At 47.5% G+C, this 19,822-nt stretch overlaps 1 protein-coding gene across 9 annotated transcripts in view; it reads right to left on the bottom strand.

Moving 5' to 3' along the window:
- GREB1 (growth regulating estrogen receptor binding 1) overlaps window positions 1–16,595 on the bottom strand; it is a 90,507-nt gene extending 73,912 nt beyond the window's left edge. For 4 of the 9 annotated variants that reach the window (XM_038560791.1, XM_038560794.1, XM_038560793.1 and 1 more), the window contains exons 1-2: window positions 16,114–16,580; window positions 994–1,292 (exon numbers count right to left, since the gene is read on the bottom strand). In XM_038560791.1, the coding sequence (XP_038416719.1) occupies window positions 994–1,150 (157 nt within the window). In that variant the 5' untranslated portion in view covers window positions 1,151–1,292; window positions 16,114–16,580. Of the gene's footprint in view, window positions 1–993; window positions 1,293–16,113 lie in introns of all 9 variants that reach the window. The other 5 variants (XM_038560799.1, XM_038560798.1, XR_005372104.1 and 2 more) reach the window with 4 other exon arrangements.
- Between the last annotated feature and the right edge of the window lie 3,227 nt (window positions 16,596–19,822).

Genomic DNA, 19,822 nt, shown 5'->3' with positions numbered 1-19,822 from the left:
TTACTGGTGCTGTTTGCAAAGTTAATGGTTAAGGACATTTCAAGGATGGACACAAGGAACGCCTCCCTGCTAGAATAAGGAACTATCAGATACCACACCGGCAACTCTGTGCCTCATTTTCCCTTATGCGCAATCCTCCTCGCCAGCCATCCCCACACCTGCCAACACACACACACACACACACACATGCACACTGACACGGAGCCACAGACATCGTGACCTCCCCACTACAGGACCTGGCATGCTTTCTTAATTAATTTTTGTTTTAAACAACGGTCCTTTTTGCCTTCGATATCTAAGTGCAGTCTGCAGGGAACTTCCAGTGGGAGGCATAAACTGACCACAAGAATTTAGCTTAACAGTAACTGCCTCATCCTAGGGATTGCTGTGGGGTTACTTCTGACATGAAAGCACATGGCTATCGAAGAGGCAAACTGAAGACTGAACACACAACCAATTTATTTTCTGGATAATTAAGTAAATCCTAAAGTTGTCCCCATGCCCGAATATAACTTATTCCTTTATTCCTGGCACACGTTCCATTCATCAGGGTCTGTTCCTGGGTTTTCAAAGTTTCTAGAGGGCTCTTGTATCTGCGATCCCACAGAGAAACCACCTAGACTAATCTGCAAAGATATGGCCGTGCATCCCGGGACAGAGAGAAAAAATATATGTGTATCACCGAGGGCCAGAGCGTGTTAAAATTTCTCACTCATCCAGGGAGCACATCAAACCTAATGAGAGCAAAAGGAACAACCAATTCAACTACCGTCCGCCGCAGCCCTCTTCCTTCCTCCTGGGAGCCGAAGGGTAATCTTACTCCTTGTCACTTTGTGGCCCAAAATAGTCTTAGGCAAGTAAAGACGTAGGTGCAACCTTTCCGATACTTCTCTCCCCACGTTTTGCACACAGAGGGGAGCAGAAAGAGTTCCCAGTGCTGGTGCAACCCGAGCTGCACACAACGCAGGAAAATAACACACGCGCGTCTCGTACCTTCTAGGGCGGAGAGCTGCTGCTCGGCTTCCAGGTACAGCTGGGAGAAGACGGGCCGGGGCACCAGGCTGTTGGACCGCAGGGACGCCTCGATGGAGTTGTGCAGGACCTCTTCGAACCGCGTCGTCTTCAGCTGTCCGGCGTAAGAGTTCCCCATCTTCAGCAAGGACGACGGAGGCTGCTGTTTAAAATGGCATTTCGGCGTCGGGCCAAGGCAGAAGTGAAGGGGCTGCGAGGAGGGCAGGGCCGCGTCCCCGCTCGCTCGGCACAGGGGAGAGGGCGGCTCTCGGCCACGGCTCCTGCCGGGCAATTACAGGAAGTTATATAAGTAACAGCCTTCTCTAAGTTAGCGCTCGGATCGCAGGGTCTGGCACCTCTTAGCATACCTCGCTGGAAATCGGCTCCTCGCCAGCCCCGGCTTCCCAGACCCCCGGCTTTTCCCGGAGATGTGACCCTGCCCCCAAGGGAGCTCGGGCGAATGATGGTTCATTTATTCTCCTTGACTTACAGGAGAACAGCCCCGCGCCGCTGACAGCGCCAGGATCCGGGCCAACTGGTCTCCGGATGGTCGGATTCCGAGACCTCCCCACAACCTCCCTCGGAAGGTAGGCTAGCAGATTTTCCCATCACTGCCTTTTCTGCTAAAAGGCCAACTGTGAACATCCTTCCCTTAAAGTGTTGTAGTGGTTCATCATCGTTTCCATTATACAAGGAAGGTAGAATTACATCTGGAAAACGTGGAAAGCTGGAAACTACAGAAGAGGGTGGAAAAACAAAAGGGAAATCATGGATATTCCCATCCCCCAAGATAACCGGTGTGATTTTTTTTTTTTTTTTGCCGCAGCTGAAGATACAGTTCACGTATCATACCATTCACCCCGTGAAAATGTGTGACTCAGTGGTTTTTTAGCATATTCAGGGGCGTGCAACCATCACACGATCAATTTTAGAATATTTTCATCACCCCCCCAAAAAAACCTCATACCCTTTAGCTATCAATCACTCCTTAAGCCCCCAATCCCCCAGACCCTGCCAACCACTAATTTACTTTGTTTTTATAGATTTGCTTCCTCTGGAAATTTCATATTAATGGAATCCTATGGTCTATGGTCTCTGGTGATTGGCTTCTCCCAGATAAGCATAATGTTTTCAAGGTCCTTCTGTGTTGTCATGAGTGTCAACACTCCATTCCCACCTAATTAAGTCTGTATTCTTTTCAGACTTTTCTTCACTGCTTGGGGACAGGAGGGAGATGGGAGATGGTATCCACATAGTTAATAACCATGCTATAAATGAAATTTTTGATTCTGCTTTTCCACTGGACATAAACATTCCACTCATTCCTCTTATAAATGCTTTTAAAGTAATTATTATGGCAGTGCCATATCCCATTGCACGAAGGTGCAGATACTCAAGACATTTCTCTTGGATCATATGCGGTAAACCTTTATGTTTAGTGCTTCCCAAGAACCGGCAATTTTTTTTTTAAGATTTTATTTATTTATTCATGAGAGACACTCACAGAGAGAGAGAGGCAGAGACACAGGCAAGGGGAGAAGCAGGCTCCATGCAGGGAGCCTGATTGGGACTCGATCCCGGGTCTCCAGGGTCACACCCTGGGCTAAAGGCGGCGCTAAACCACTGAGCCACCCAGGCTGCCCAAGAACCAGCAATTAAATTGATATTCCTTCCTAATGCTTTCCATTTATTTTCTGTTTCATTAAAATTAGCTTTCTGTTTCTATTTTTCCTTGGGCTTATTTAATCTATTGTATTTTTTCCAAACCTCTGAAAATGATTACTTTAACATCATCCTTATTTTCCACCTCTTTTAATAACGAAGCTACTGCGGGCTGCATGTTTTCCTCTGGATACCTCTTTCACTATGGCTCATAGGTTTGGTATAACATGCTCTCCTTTTCATTTCTTCTGAGACGGCTTACAATCTCCCTTTTGATACCCTCCTTACCCTGGTAATTATCCAGGAATGCATTTTTAATTTCTAAATAGTCAAGCTTAGGGAACAGGAGGTTAGCCTTCTTTTTCTTTTTTTCTTTTTTTTTTTTTTTAGACTCAACACCCAGCATAGAGCCCAACCCGGGGCTCGAATGACCCTGAGATCAAGTCCTGAGCTGAGATCAAGAGTCAGATGCTTAACCACCTCAGCTCACCCGGATGCCACTAGTCTTATTTATTTCTAATTTCTACCGGACTATAACCATGGCTGTGGCCTTTAGAAACTCAACTTTTAAAATGTTAAGGGTGGGCAGCCCCGGTGGCGCAGCAGTTTAGTGCCGCCTGCAGCTCGGGGTGTGATCCTGGAGACCCGGGATTGAGCCCCACATCAGGCTCCCAGCATGGAGCCTCCTCCTCCCTCTGCCTGTGTCTCTGCCTCTCTCTCTCTGTCTCTATGAATAAATAAAATAAAAAATCTTTTAAAAGAATAAAAAAAAATAAAATGTTAAGGGGTTCTTTTTGACAGCTATCTGATGGATTTTTTTTTAATTTAAAAAGATTCTATTTATTTATTCATGAGGGAGACAGAGAGAGAGGCAGAGACAGGCAGAGGGAGAAGCAGGCTCCATGGAGGGAGCCCGATGTGGGACTCGATCCCGGGACTCCAGGATTACACCCTGGGCCTAAAACAGACGCTCAACTGCTGAGCCACCCAGGCGTCCCTACCTGATGGATTTTTACCAATAGCCTGATATGAGAAAAAAAAGATGTATAAACCCTCTGTAAGGGAGGAAAGGCACAGATCACTCAATTCTTCGATATCCTTATATATTTCTTCTCTACTGTATGGTTGATTCTCCAAGTAGCATTTGACTTTAAGAATCGCACCAGATAGGGATCCCTGGGTGGCGCAGCGGTTTGGCGCCTGCCTTTGGCCCGGGGCGCGATCCTGGAGACCCGGGATCGAATCCCACGTCGGGCTCCCGGTGCATGGAGCCTGCTTCTCCCTCTGCCTGTGTCTCTGCCTCTCTGTCTCTCTCTGTGTAACTATCATGAATAAATAAATAAAATCTTTAAAAAAAAAAAAAAAAAAAAAGAATCGCACCAGATGCCAGTACCAACGTGACCGCAGAGCAAGAGCTCCTGCTTCATCACAGTGATGCCCAGGGTCACACAAGCTGTGAGACTGGCTTCACACATCACTCTGACTTAAGACCTGTGGAAGAAAGTCTCCCTTATTTGGGTGGCAGAGCCATTTGGAGATGGGGCCCCAGGCACCCTGAGGGAGCTCTGATTTCCCTCCTGAAGGTAAAATGGGCCAAGCAGTCCTGCTGATTTTCTGCCTCTATTGTAAGGAAGATCCAGCCTTTCCTTTTCCAACTACAAGTAAATGAAAACCACTAAACACTTCCTGCTTGAAGCAATAATCCCTGACCACAGGGCCCCTTGGCCAGCCCCAGTTTCCAGTCTGGGAAATGAGCCTCAGGAATAACCTGACACAGAGAAGGTGCTAGAGAAAGAGGTCAGCTCCCAGAGCCCCCAAACAGCCTGTGTCAGAAGGGGCTCTGGGGGTCCTCATGTCTGCTTTTTTCCTTGACCTGATACAAAGAAGCCTTGACCCCTTGATACCTGAGTGAGGGGTCACTGGCCACATTTGGAGACATCTGCATTACTTTTGATTCAAGGTGGTCTGTTTAAAGTTGAGGCCAATTAGTAACATCATGAATGTCTATTTCAGGGCACCTGGGTGATTCAGTGGTTGAACATCTGCCTTTGCCTCAGGTCATGATCCTCGGGTTCTGGGATCGAGTCCTGCATCGGGCTCCCTGCAAGAAGTCTGCTTCTCCCTCTGCCTATGTCTCTGCCTCTCTCTGTGTGTCTCTCATGACTAAATAAATAAAATATTTATTTTAAAAAATGTCTATTTCTATAGATCTCTATCTGAAGGCCTAAGGCCCACAGAAAGGAGCTTTAAGTCCATCCCATTTCACACAGCGTCTCTATAGAATCATGCTCAATGACCAAAAGAAAATGATGGAGGCATCCATACTCTACCTTCCCAAAGTCCTGTTCTCACCTGACGGCTGATTAGCACCCTGAGCCCAGAGGGTTCCACCAGTTATAGCAGACAATGACCAATGTGGATGGAGCAATAAAGAGGAAGAAAGAAATTGAACATTCATTGTCCAGCCACTGTGTGCAAGGCCCTGGGCATGCATGTGTGGTGGTCAGGTGAGCGATATTATAAAGCCCATTCTAAAGGTGACAGATTCAAGACTTGGAGATGATAAGTAACCTGCAGGAGTTCTGGTTCAAAGAAAAGAAATAGAATTGGGCTGTGGCAGAGGGGGAGAAGCAGCCAAGAGGAAAAGAGGGAGGGGGGTCATGGCGGGGAGGGAGACGAGAGTATGAAAGGAACAAAACCACAGAAAAGTTTTCACACTCAAAGCAAAATTTTACAACCCTAGGTAAACATGAAAGCTTTCATGTCTATAAGCAAATACAGAGAAAATGCACCCCACTCCCTATCCAATGATGCATTTGAAATCATGAGGAAACACCAGTAAATAAGGATGGAAAAGGAGCACTGAGAATCATATGAAAATTTGAGGGCCCAGGGAACCACAAGTGAATGGGATGGGAACTTCCTACCTGGAGAGCTCTGGCTTACTGACAAAACCACCTGCCAGGTGAGAGGCTTGGGGAGGGGAGGGGAGGGGAGGGCAAGGGAGGGGAGAGGAAGGGAGGGGACGGCAGAGCGGGGATGGGCCAGAGGGCGCTGCTGGAGCTCTTTGGCACCTTAAAATCCCACTCCCCCTCAGCTAGGGAACCCAAGAGCCTAGCTCAGGGTCAAACATGAGAGCTTAATTATCTTCCCCAAGGCCTCCAGGGGGGAAGACAACATCTTCGAGGGCCAGGGCTGCTGTCTCCCTGCCCCCGCTCCCCTGGGGCTGCTGCCTCTGGGGCAGGTCTCTGCTAGCCTCCTGCTGCAGGGATTTCTTCCACACCCTGACACATCATCCTTCACTGCCTGCATTCCAAGGCCTGGTCCATTTCCTCCCGCTGCTGGTGCATGATGTTCTTCAACCCCAGAACCTGCACCACAACCTTCACTATGACGCAAAAGCGTTTGGCAGCTGTCAATGGGAGAGAGCATGTGTGACCCTGAGCATAGTGCCTGACTTACCCAGCCTCTGTATTCTCATCTGTAAAGCGGGCACCCTGACAGGCTGACTCACCACTTGAAGAGTAAAAGAGGCTGAGCAGCTGGAAAGTGCCTAGCATAGCACCTGGCACTCAGGGCATGATCACTAATTTCCGGCCAAAACTGAATATTCAGCTGAGAAGAATTTCAGATCATAAATGACAAGTGACAGTAAGTGCTACAATGTAGGGGGTGCTGGAGGGGACCAGGGAAAACTTAGGCTGAGGGGCTGGTACCCTGAGGGGGGCCACAAAGGGAGAGGAGGGTATTTTGGTAGGATAGATTTTGGAAGACCATTTAAGAAAGGGCCAGGAGAGTGCAAAAGAATGAAAGCCCCATAAGGACAGCCAGACATGCCCTAGAAAAAGGAGACATTTGTCTTTACAGGAAGTAAATGGCTTATGAGATGGCACTGTGCTAGAGCAAAATCAAAGCAGGGTGAAAATCAGACATTGTTTTATCAGGAAACGGTGGCTGAAGCTTCAGAGCTAGGGATTTATGGGGATCAGGTGGTGTTTTAGGCAGGTCAGTCAGACAGAGGTATTTGGGATAAAACCGGAGGGCCTGATAGATGCGGTTTCAATGGGCTCCTTATCTATCTGCTGGTTTTTAAGACCGAAACACAAAAAGTGTCTTGAAAACTCTGTACCTAGGAATGCAGCGGGAGAGGTAGGGAGCCCATTCCACCAAATCAACCTCAAATATAGCTCTATGGCAGTTCAAATCCCAGAACTACGGGGAAAGCCAGCAATGCTGCTGGCTCCTCTGACCCCAGAAGCACCTACACTGAACTTGACCAGGCACTGAATTTGACCAGGCAAAGCAGACGGATCTGATCCCAAGTGAGTTGGGAGTCACCAAGATGGGCTATCTCAGCACACTCTCGATGGCTGAGACACCCAGCCCAAGCCACGCTCCTCCCGTGGCACCTGCAAATCAAGCTGTGGCATGTAGAACATTCCACTGGAAAGAGCAGCAAGCTCTAGGTTGGGTTGAAGTTCAATGAGAATACGTGTGGGGCAGGCACATCAAGGAGGATCAAGGATGGTCACAAGTGGAGACAAAGAAGAGAGAGGAGGCTCCAGGGAGAGGGGACAGAGGGAATATGCACATTAGCTCTCTTCCTGCCCAAACCACACTAGGAAGGCAGTGAGGAACACACAGGTATATACACACCACCCAGTGAGGAGACAAAGTAACAGCAGGCTAGACATGCCCGCACAATTTGGAAGATGCAAAGCAGAAGAAGTGGAGACAGATTTTGAAAGAGTAAGAACTAAGGCATCCTCAGGGAGCAAACCAATTCAAACCACAACTGAAGCCAGAAAAAGCTTAGGAATTGCAGACAACACAGTGAAAAAGTGGGGCTGAAGACCTACGGTGGGGGGCAGGGAAACCCGACCCTCTCCCACTCTTCTCCCTCCTCCCCCTCCCACAGCAGCCTCTTCCCTGTCTCCACTGAAGCCTGGAGGTTTACTCAAGAAAAAAATCACAGAGAATCTGGACTCAGGGATACAGCTGATACCAGGGTATGGGAGGAAAACAGAAGAACCAGTTTGTCCACATAATGATTGATGAAGTGCCCTCCCCTCTCATTCCTTTTCCTTATCTGGCTCCCCCAAAATGCTGACACTTAGGCTTAGGGATGTGCAGACACTGAAAACGGGGGATGCTCCCAATGCCACAGACCCATATACAATCACGTCCCATAAGGGAGCCCCTGCCCAGTACATCATATGTACCTTTGTATGGCAACTTTCCCAAAATCCTCTGGGCCTGATCCGTAACAACAAGCAGACATCCAAAGACCAGCATCACAAAGGCTTTTGAGAAACTCCTTTTAACATAAAAAGTAGAGTCCAAAAGATACAGATAAAAGAGAGCAAACAAAAACTACAAGAAAGATGACACATACACACCGCAATTCATATCCTCAGAGGAATACTGTATCCACAAAATGGGAACAGAACACTATAAAGATCAACAAGGAATGTGTCAGGGCAGAGGGTGTATGGGAACTCTCAGTCTCTTCCTCTCAATTTTGCTGCAAACCCAAAGCTGCTCTAAAAAATAAATACAATCTTTTCTTTTAAGATTTTATTTATTTGAGAGAGATAGCGAGAGAGAGCAATGCGGAGGGGCAGAGAGAGAAACAGGCTCCCTACTGAGCAGGGAGCCGGATGCTGGACTTGAACCCAGGACCCCAAGATCATGAGCTAAGCTGAAGGCAGATGCGTAACCAACTAAGCCACCCAGGTGCCCCCAAAATACAGTCTTTAAAAAAGGAAATGTAAACAGGCAGAAAACAAAAATTATAATAAACTGTTTAAATGATAATCAAAACTTAAACTTTATTGAAAGGGTTAAAAAACAGAGTTGAAGATAAAGACACAAAGGAAATAAAAAGTAAGAAAATTAGAAGATCAATCATGGTCCCATAGCAGTTCCAGGAAAAGAGAATGAGGAAAATGGAGGTGATAATATTCTGAAAGACATAACCCAAAAAATTTTCCAGGACCAAAGGACTTAAGTTTCTGGATTTAAAAAACCCAAGGAAAAAAAAATAAAATAAAATAAAATAAAAAAATAAATTAAAATAAAATAAAAAATAAAATAAAATAAAAAACCCAAGGGCCCAGTATAAGAAATGAAAAAGGAGCATCGCCGTGAAATTTTAGAACACCAAGGATAAAGAGAGGATCCCAAAGAAAGATTCAGAAAGAAAAAAACTTGGCTCATTCTCAAGTTGAAAATAATCAGAATGACTTTGGGTTTCTCAATAGGGATTCAGGGAAACAACAAAACAATGCTCTCAAAAATTTTGAGGGAAAATGATGTGCTACCTATACTTCTATACCCAACTAAAATAACAATCCAAAGTACAAGTAGAATAAAATCATTTTAAGAAATTCAAGATCTCAAAAAAACAAAAAAGAAAAGAAAAGAAGTAAAGAAACATCTCCCAACTATTCTTTCTCCCCAAACTACTGGGGAAAAGAAAATTTTGACAAATTGGAAAACATTAGACCCAGGACAGGGAACCCAGCAATTGGTTCAGCAATTGGGTGGCTCAGCAATTGCACATCTGCCTTCAGCTCAGGGCATAATCCTGGAGACCCGGGATCGAGTCCCACGTGGGGCCTCCCTGCGTGGAGCCTGCTTCTCTCTCTGCCTGTGTCTCTGCCTCTCTCTCTCTCTCTCTCTCCCCCCTCATGAATAAATAAATAAAATCTTAAAAAAAAAAAAGGACAACAGCTCAGGAAAGGATGTCTCCAAGAAGAAAATAATGTAACAGATCAGATTATCCCATGTGCTTAAACTATGTTGAAAGGAGTTTTATAAGTTCTATCAGAATATTGGGATGAATTATTGATATGTCCATACAAATTCAAGTAAACCAAAAATACAATTAGTAGCTGCAGAAAAATAAGATGTACAGGAATTGGAAATGTAAGTTAATTATAGCTGTAAGTCTATGTGGAGTATGGATTCAAGCGAAGTTTGTAACAGAACTATCTTAGAAGGATAGGGAAAAGGAAGTGGAGCATGCACGTGTGTGTGTTTGGGTAGGTGCACGCGAGCATGTGTTTTGGGGGCAGGGAAAGGAGGCATGAGAAAGCTAAATTCTTATATTCCACAGTATAAGTGAAAAGATGGTCTAAAAAAAAAAAAAAAAAGAAAAGATGGTCTAGAGATTAACAATTGCAGCACACATTTGTATATTAAGAAACAGAATTTTAAAAATCTAAAAAGGTAAAAGGCAGTTGCCTCTAGGTAGCAGGACCTGGAGGAGAAATATGTATTTTTCACTTTAAAAGTTATAAGATGACTTTTTAGACTGTGTTCTCATTCACGCTTATGAAAAACTGAAGGCTATGTTTAAAAACATAAATACAGGAATAAAAATGAATGACAGACTCATGCAGAACCTCAGCAGAATAGCAACTAAAGGTCCTGGTGGATGACAGACCAAGACCAAAGGCAGGCCAGCCTGCCAAGCATTTCCTCAAGATTATCTAATTTAATCCTGGACATAATCCTATGTGGCAATTATTTGTATCCCTGTCTTTATCGCTATTTTACAGACGAGGAAACTAAGGCTCAGAAAGGTTGGGAGACGAGTCTAACAACACACAGCCATTGCTCCTTCTGGAATTGAAAGCCCACCTGCAAAGAACGCGGAGCAGCGTGACGATGTTTCAATTCACAGAAGAGGAAATCACAGACACCTTTTTAAGGGTTACGAACCTGTATTACCATTCTCTTCCACACCTTTTCTAGTAGTGACAAGACCTTTCCCAATTTCCCAGAAAGCTATGGCATTCCTCTGAGCTTCTTAAAGGACAAAGCCAGGAAGTCGGCCTCAGGGGACTACGCATGCTCGTGCATAACAGCATAACACCCTGCCGTTACTTCTAGAAGGTTCTACCCATACTCACAGAACCACGTGACAGAGCTTGTAAGGTCCCATGATAGTTCTTATACATCCCAGCATTCTATCCACAAGGACCACAGAAAAAGAAAATATCAAAACTTCCGGGGTGCCTGGGTGGCTCAGTCGGTTAAGTATCTGCCTTCAGCTCAAGTCGTGATCCCCGGGTCCTGGGATCGAGCCCCACATCAGGCTCCCTGCTCCTCAGAGAGTCTGTTTCTCCCTGCCCCTCTGCCCCTCTGCTTGTGCTCTCTGTCAAATAAATAAAATCTTAAAAAAAAAAAAATCCACGAAACTTCTGTTTATATCTATTTCACCTAATCATTCTAATTTTTTTTCAGTATCTGTTTTAGAGTGTAAAATATTTCAAAAAATAAAATAAATAGTAAAATAAATAGAAAATAAAATAATAATAAATAAACAAATAGCAAAAGAATGTAAATAATAGATACACTATCCTGTGGTCCATGTACCCAATTTATAAATTGATAAACAAATACACACGGAGAGAGATGCAAGTTTGAACGGATGAGCCACAGAACGAAGTACCTGTGCTGACAGCTCGGTGACAAAAGGACTGTCTTCATTTTGCAGAGGAAGACACGGCCTCTGGGCTTTAAAGCATTTGTTGCCTTCGTGTCTTTATTATTTCCTTTACCAACGTAAACGCCAAGAACATATAAAAGTCAGCGATCGTTTATGAGGGTGGCTTTGCGCAGCTCCTGTTCTCGGCTGACGTCCACGTTACATGTTCTTCATCACGGCTCCAAACTGCATGGGAGCATGGTTCTCATTCTACTCAAGGAAACTGAGGCAGAGTGACACGGAGTGACCTGTCCAAGGTCACACATTTTGGACAATCTTAGAATGTCCAACAATGGCCCAGGGCAGGAAAGTCTTTGCTTTCAAAGAAGGCGATGCCTCCAGAAAAGGGAGTGATTTTTAAAGTCGCTAGGTTTTTGTTTTTTGTTTTTTTTTTTCAAGATATTCACTCATCCAGCCACACTAAAACTTTTGTTTAGGGAGGGAAAAAAATCGCCTTAGGCTCTCCCTTAAAGGTGCTTTACCAAAAGGGGGCGGGGGGGGGGGGCTGCCAAGATAAGAAAGTAAAGTAAAGCCCCCATAAGCGAAAAGCCCCATTTAAAAAAACACATTTCAAGTCAGACAACGGAAACCAAGAGCATTCTAAGAATGCTGCGGAAGGGAGGGAGGCCCAGGCAGGCCGACCACCGGTCCCAGAGGCAGGCAAACAAACAAGCAGCGCCGGGGCCGGGGGCCGGGGGCCGGGTCTGGACAGTGTCTGCCTCTCCGCCAGCCCGACTGGCTGCTCCCGCAGATAAAAGCAAGAAACTCACACTCAGGCCTATTCAAAGAGAAATACTCGGCTCAGCCTCTCCTTGAAAAGTGACTTTGTCTTCTTTCTCTCCTTCTGAATAAAGATCAAAAGTATTGCCTAAACAGGATGAGACGAGCCCTGGGTGTTATACTCTATGTCGGCAAATTGAATTTAAATTTAAAATAAATTTTTTTTTAAAGTGTTGCCTAAGAAGTCCATTTATCTTAAAAGACTTGCAGACACTTAATGGGGAATCCCAACACTTAAGCATCTGGCTGACGTCTGGGCCCTCACTAATTCTCCTGTTCCTTTCTGAGCACTTTTCACTTTGTGTTATCAGTCAAGGAAGGGCGGGGAGAAGGGGGGGGGCACCTCTGCCTAAACCCAGAGCCCCCATCTGTCCCCGGGGACAGAGTTGGCCCAAGGGGCTAGCATGCCCTTCCTAAAATCACATCCAGTTCTGTGTACCCCTGGGGGCTGCACACACGTCATTCTGCTCATAAACATAAACCCCACACCTCCCCTGCTGCACACTCGTCCAAGCTGGCTCTGCTCCCCAAATGCCCAGGACACACATTGTTGGCTCAGGCCCTCGACACGGAGACACAGGCCCACGATGTGCTGAGAACAAGCTCTTTTAGTCCTCAGCCACCGTGTCCAATTCAATGGAAACCAGCTCAGAGAAGGCTCCACAGCTCCCTTCAAGCCTCTTGGGCAAGTTTGACGTTACCAACCTCAAACAATTTTTCAAAGTTGGGCTTTGCAAAGCATTCATAATCAGCCCGCTAGCTGGTTTAACAACAACAAAAAAAACATGTACTTTGGAATAAGACCACCAGGGACTTAATTCATAGCTAGGCTATTTTCAAGCTGTGTGGCCTTGGGCAAGTTCCTTAACCTCTCTGAACCACCCTTCCCTCATTTATCACAGGAGAAGGACTACCTCCCGGGGCCAAATAAACTAACAGTTTGGAGGGTGGTTGGCACACAGATGTTAATAAACTCTAGTTTCCTCCCTAAAATTGGAATTCACTGCTCCTCATTCTAATTTCTAGATGTTAACCAGAAACTCTGACTTAACGTGACTCACTGTACTCCAGCAGAAATCATTAAACTTCTGGCACTGACTGAAATGTGCCAACCCAAGCAGATACAGGTCTCTCACCCCCGTTCCTCTCAAAACCTGAAGCTCCTTGACAGCAGGCACTATTCTGATGACCCCTTCATTTCCCCGGACACTGCAGGCCTCCAGAAAATACCTTCTAAAAAAGAGGGAGCCAGGGGGCAGGGGAAGCGAGTAGGACCAGGGAGGGTGGTGAGTAGGACCCACTGGAGGTTACAGCGAGGACGGTAGGGAAATGAAGCCCGGTCCTGTCCCAGAGCTGCTGGATTTAAAACCCCAGCCGTGGCAAGGAAACGTATGGGAGGTTTTAATCTAGGCTCCCGGGATGTCATTGTGCTACAGTTGGGGGGCGGGGAGGGGTTTCGCTCCTGCCCCCCCTGCCCCAGGGTATTACCTGAACTGACCTCACTGTATTCTATTCCAAGCAGCATCAGAAGGAAGCCCTCCCTGGAGATCATCTAAGTACAAGATATGCACTTTTGTTCTTTCCTCTTGAGCACACTGCTGCTCCACCGGCCCGTCTGTGCCAGCTTCCACTCTAGCCAAATGCATCCCTCCATCTTCTGGCCCCCCACCCCCAGTACTTTGCCGCCACCCCCACTGGGATCCGGGTCTTCCCCCCACACCCCACCCCCGGCGCCCCAAGGACCACAAAGTGTGTGTCTCCCACCTCCTCAGGGTCAGAGCTGCTGGAGATAGCAACCGAGTTCACACGTCTCTCTGCTCCTCACGGAGTCCAGAGCAGTTTCTTACAGGGAGCAGATCTGGCAAGGAAATGGTTGTTGATCTGCTAATCTAACCCCAGGCTGCTGGAGACCCTCTGACCTCCACCCAGGCCACGCCAGGCTCAAAGGGAAGACGTAGCTGAAGGCCTCCTGGGTCTCAGCACCAACTTCAGACAGCTGGGTCTGTCCTAAGCTACAAATGACAACTTCTGGCCCTGTTCAATGCCTCCTCTGAAAAAAAGTGAACTTTCCTCTTCCAGGCCCACGGTTTAGCCTTAAAATTAAAGGCTTCGAGAGTCTGATCTGGATATAGAGCAGAAATATTTCTTCCCTCTTGGAGCGAAGGGCAAAGGTGAACCAGACAGGGTCCCTGACCTAAAGAAACTCACAGCTGTGTAGGAAGAGCAGGGTGGTGGTTGCCCCAGCAAGGAGGTGGTGGCTCAAAGGAGACAGAGGATGGACGTTTCTATCTCAGGTCAGTCGCAGAGGGCTTCCTCCTAAAGCTGTATCAGGCAGGATGAGCATCGGTTTGCTGCAAAGAAGAAAGGGCATTCTGGGCAGGAGGTGGACAATGCACTAAGGCTTGACTCAGGGTGGGGGACACCGTGGGACTGGGGAAGGCAGATCCTTTCAGATGCTGGCACAGAAGGTATATGTGGGGGAGCAGAGAGAGGAGGGTGGCGAGGAACCAGTTCAGACTAAGCCTTGCCAACGTGTTTTAAGAATCAGTCCCAGGAAAGGACTCTCCATCGTCCTGATGAAGCTGCATTTCAGAGATTAGCTCGGCTTCCTAGGGAAGGTCTACAGGGCAATGTTGCATATACTGCAACTCAAAGACTGGCCCCCTCCGGGGAAGATGAAGGATGGGGGAGGCTGGCTGGCTTCAATGCAGAAAACAGGAGCTGGGTGAGCCAAGCGCTCAGGATCCTCCAGCCATGCTCTTGCAGGCCGCCCACTCCCTGGTCTGATACCCACTTATCTGTGAACTCTCTCATCCTCGACCAGTGGGGTGACCATGACAGAGAAGAATGAGGCCACGCTCTGGAGTTCAAGTCCTCGAGAAAGAAAACCCTTCCCCAGCTTGCCAGCCAGGCCCCTCTCTCCTTCCCTTTCGTCAGTGGCCTCCACTCGAATCACACCCACAACACACCTGTAAGAACTCGGCCACTCTGGCCTCTGGCCTCGGGCTCCCTGTCCTTGCAGGTGACAGCCTTCCCCTTGAATCCTGCTGCCCTTTCAGGGCCTCAAGGGAAGGGATGAGACATGCCACAGCGACACAGCCCCCACCCCAGCGTCGCACCAGAACACCCCCAAATTCCAGCTCCAACCTGAGCTGCCAGGAACCCCTGTTTCTTCCTCCTCCAGCCTCCTTAGGGCAAAATTTAGGAATCCTTTGGTCACCATACAACTACGAGGATGTTTCCGGGTGAGCCCAAAGTTTAAAAATAAAAAAGAAAGAAAGAAACACCAAACACAAAGTGCAGCCCTCTCCAGCCTGCGTTTTCAACCTCATTCCGTAACTTCCACAGGCGCGCTGGGGCCCTCCCATGTGAAGAATGGGGGTGCAGGAACAGTCCGCCCCGAATATATGATATGGCCATAAACGCATTCAGGCCGCAGAATGGTCTCCTATAAACTCTTTGACAGTCCTCCGGGCAGGAAACAGCATTCTAATGTAGATTTCTCCGATTTTCCCTGGAGGAACTCATAAACTCCACAGGTGCGGTTTCAGGAAGAAGAGCGGGGGCGAGGGGCCGACTTCTGTGCAATCCCCCGGCTCCCCAACTGAGGCTGTCCTGCCCGCAGCTGCCACACCAGCACGACGCCACGCGGACATCTGCTCACGTGTCAGAGCGCTTCGTGGGTCCCCAAGCTCTCTCCCCTGGGACACCAACGCAGTAGGGGCGTCCCCTCCCGCTGCACTGAGAGCCGGGATGGGGGAGAGGCACCTTCCGAATGAAAATGAAGATTTTCAGGAAAGAAACCACTAAACAAAACTTTTCTCCAGAAACAACCAGGCAGGATCCAAAAAGCGCTGTTGGCCTCTTTAGCATATCATTCACAATTCTCCTCACTGCCGCTTCCGCGTCCACCTTGCTAGGGAACTAATTACTCACACCCCCTTTAGATGCCCTTGCAAACAATAAAACTAAAGGAGGCTAACTCCCCCGGTGGACTTAACCCGGTGGATGGTTCGTTCCCCTGCACTTTACTGAAAGCTAATGCTTTGCCCTTCGCCTCCTTAACCCAGACCAGGGCTGTCTGTATAATGAGCAAAAAGTCAACACAGACCTATGCAACCCCAAAAGCGGGGGCTCCACTCCCAAAGTCAAATGCACCGTACCTGACAAAAAGCTGGTCGTTTCAGGCAGCACATCAACAGCCCAGCCAGCTCGAGTCAGCAAAGTGGAAGCGCCTGCAGGGGCTCCTGCCTCCCCAGGTCGGGCCGGGCCTTTGATCCCCTGGGGAACCCTTCACGCCCCCCCCCAGAGCCCCCGAGAGCCCCCGAGAGCGAGAGCGGGGCGAGTGCTCGGTCAGCCTGACACCCTGGCTCCCCGGCCCCTGCCCAGAGAAGCAGAGGCAGTCAAGCCAGCCAAGGGAAAGGTTCCAAAGCCCGTATCTGCTCCCAGGCTACAACAACAACTAGAGGGGGGGAAAAAAACAACTTCAGCTGCGGCCCTTCCAAGTGGAGCTCCATGTGCCCCGGGGTTCCCGCTGGGTCAGGTGGCAAATGCCACGGCTCTCTATCTTCTCAGCACCGCGGCGTTTTGCTGGGTCACAGCGCTCTCCACGCAGGTACAGACCAATCTGTCAGGCTAACCGCCAGCGGTCAAGCCGAGTCTTTCTAAACAACATGAAAGTTTTGTACTTGGAGTGGAACCGCGTACTCTTGCGCAGAGAACAAAGGGTCAGGACAAGAGCACGGGCTCTGCCGCGGGAAGCTGGCACTCGAGTGTGCCGCAGGTGCGGGAGCCCGGGCCCCTGGCCATCATCCCCGCAAACACCAGGGGCACCCCCCACCCCTCCTCCCAGGCTCACAGAGGCGCATCCTTAAACTTCTTTTAGTTGAATCATTTCCACTACGCAAATCAAGGAAAACACCCGCCCTTGGCTGGAGCTTCCTACACATTCCTGTTGTAATTGACCCTGAAACCTCGGAATCCCAATCAAATCCTAATTGAAAAAGGAAAGGAAAGAAGGAAGGAGAGGCCACTTCACTTGGGCTAAACGCCTTTAACGCTCATTTCTATCGTCTTGTCAGGATCGTCTACTGGCCGGCGAAGAGGACTTGGATATGACCAGGGGTCTTTATGCCATCTACCTTTTGTGACAAAGGCCAAAGGCTCTAGTATTCGTGTTAGTGCTCCCCAGTCGGCAAAAAGAGTTCTCGGCTCTTTCTAGGCCCAGTTTCCAAAAGTACCAGGAGCTCCAGGGTGGAAGAACTCCACGTCCCAGAGCTGGTCCTTCCCCAGCTGAGCTGCGGCTCCCTAAAAGGGCCTGGGGGAGACCCCACTCATCCTGGACCTTCCAGCAAAAGCAGGGGCAGCACCCCCTAGTGGTTCTGCTTGGGTGAGGCTCTGGGGTCCAAGCAAACCCCTGGCATATGCCTTTGTCCATCCATCCATCAGGGGAGGCAGTCGGTCTGGGGAGGACCTGCGGGGCCGGTGACACTGTCTGGAATGGTGGAAACTGGACGTTTCAGGAATGTCCAACAGAAAGGGATGCTTGATGCCCTCTCCAATATCCACATGCACAGAAACTACATGTATGAAGTTTTGTTTTTTTTTAAGATTTTATTTATTCATGAGAGACACAGAGAGAGAGAAGCAGAGACACAGGCAGAGGGAGAAGCAGGCTCCATGCAGGGAGCCCGACGTGGGACTCGATCCCGGGTCTCCAGGATCACACCCTGGGCTGCAGGCGGCGCTAAACCGCTGCGCCACCAGGGCTGCCCTGTATGAAGTTTTTAAATGATGCAGATATACTTAGGATATAACATGCAGCAACAAAAAGATTTTTAAATTGTTATAGAACTATAGAGAGAAAAATATATATGTACACATATGTTTTATGTAACATGTTATATGATACATATTTATATTTATATATTAGTAATACTGTGTTATTATTATACTATTAAATAATATATCATGGGTTACTATATATCACATATAACATTATACACTGTATACTACATATAATTAACATATATATTACATTTATACTTATATATTGAAAAATGTCTACAATGATTGCCTCTAAATGAAAGAATTCAAGATTTTTGTTACGTTTCTTTATGCCTTCCTATAATGTGCTAACTCTGCAAACTGCATTAAGTTGTCATCACCATGAAGAGAAAAGCAGCAAAGAAAAATTTGTCTTCAGGATGCCTGGGTGGTTCACTGGTTGAGCATCTGCCTTCAGCTCAGGTCATGCTCCCAGGGTCCTGGGATCGAGTCCCGCTTCGGGCTCCCTGCGGGGAGCCTGCTTCTCCCTCTGCTTGTGTCTCTGCCTCTCTCTGTGTGTCTCTCATGAATAAATAAATAAAATCTTAACAAAATAAAAAATAAAAATCTGTCTTTATGAGGACTGAATTACAATTCCCTTTTTTTAAAAAAGATTTTATTATACATTTGAGAGAGAGAGAGAGAGAAAACGAGGGGTGGGGATGGGGGGGGCAGGGAAGCAGACTCCCCACTAAGCAGGGATCCCAGGACCCTGAGATCATGACCTGAGCTGAAGGCAGACACTTAACAGACTGAGCCACCCAGGTGCCCCCGAATTACAATACCTTTGAACTAACTATGCTTTCCCATTACTGTCAAAATAGGCTTTTGATGTGAAAATGGCATCGAGGTATGTAAGGAAGAGAGAGTTTATAACATGGGCTCTATAAGGATGCTTCTGGTGTGAGTCTCCCTTCTGAACGCAGATCTGCAAATCTAACAGATCTCAATGCCTATATATCTCCCTGCCATAAATCCTTTCTCCTATTCCACATCAAATGCTGTTCTCCCCCAGCCAAATCCCCTGCACGTGAACTGTGACGAGCATAGACGTATTCACCATACCAGCAGCCAACACTGACATTTGAGACCGTGACATGTTAGCTTTATTTTTCTTTCTGACCACAAAGGCTAGACGTGATGACCTTCAAAAAAGAAGGAGAGTCTCCACCTGTCCAAAAAGGGTCCTGGAGATCATAACATCATTAACAGATAAATAAGCCTTGGAGCTTATAAAATGTTTCCCTGAGAGTTTTTCATGTCACTTTAGATCTGCTTTACAAACTGTGAAGGGCTGCTTCTGCCACAGGTGCCAAACACTGACGGCTCCATTTCTGCACACTCCCCCAGTCTTGTCATGCCTGCCCATTCTATATGCATACTGTCTGTGCCATCTGCCTGGAAAGCCCTTACCCCTCAGTTGTGATATGAACTCCTACTCATCCTTCAAAACCCAGTTCTGGCATCTCTTCTATTGTGTGGTGGGCCCGACTTTCCTGAGCATTAAACTTCCTTGTTTAGGTTTAACAAGCTTCCAGAAGCCAGACTAGAGAGACAGAACTTGTGGTTGATGCATACTGCAGTATGGTATACACCCAGAGAAAGCCAAATCTTCCTACAAAAAACTAGGGACTCGGTACTCTGGCATGTGTTAAGTGCAGAAGCAATGCTGAAAAGAGGAAGCTCCTTTGAAATACCGTATATAGGGACACCTGGTTAGCTCAGCGGTTGAGCATCTGCCTTTGGCTCAGGGCGTGACCCTGGGGGTCTGGAGATCAAGTCCCACATCGGGCTCCCTGCATGGAGCCTGTTTCTCCCTCTGCCTATGTCTCTGCCTCTCTCTCGTCTCTCACGAATAAATAAATAAAAATCTTAAAAAAGAAATACCATGGATAGAGCATTTGGTCCCTCCACTCCCACCCTATGGCCACATGCCGAATGCCAGGACACAGGCACTCACCCGCAGGAGAAACACACAAGGGCTCCTCCTGACATAAGTTGAGTCAACTGAGGAGAAAGAACTAGGCCCATGAATATAAACATAAT

Source organism: Canis lupus, chromosome 17, assembly GCF_011100685.1.
Source record: "Canis lupus familiaris isolate Mischka breed German Shepherd chromosome 17, alternate assembly UU_Cfam_GSD_1.0, whole genome shotgun sequence".
NCBI lineage: Eukaryota > Metazoa > Chordata > Mammalia > Carnivora > Canidae > Canis > Canis lupus.
This window is presented reverse-complemented; position numbering and strand designations above follow the sequence as displayed.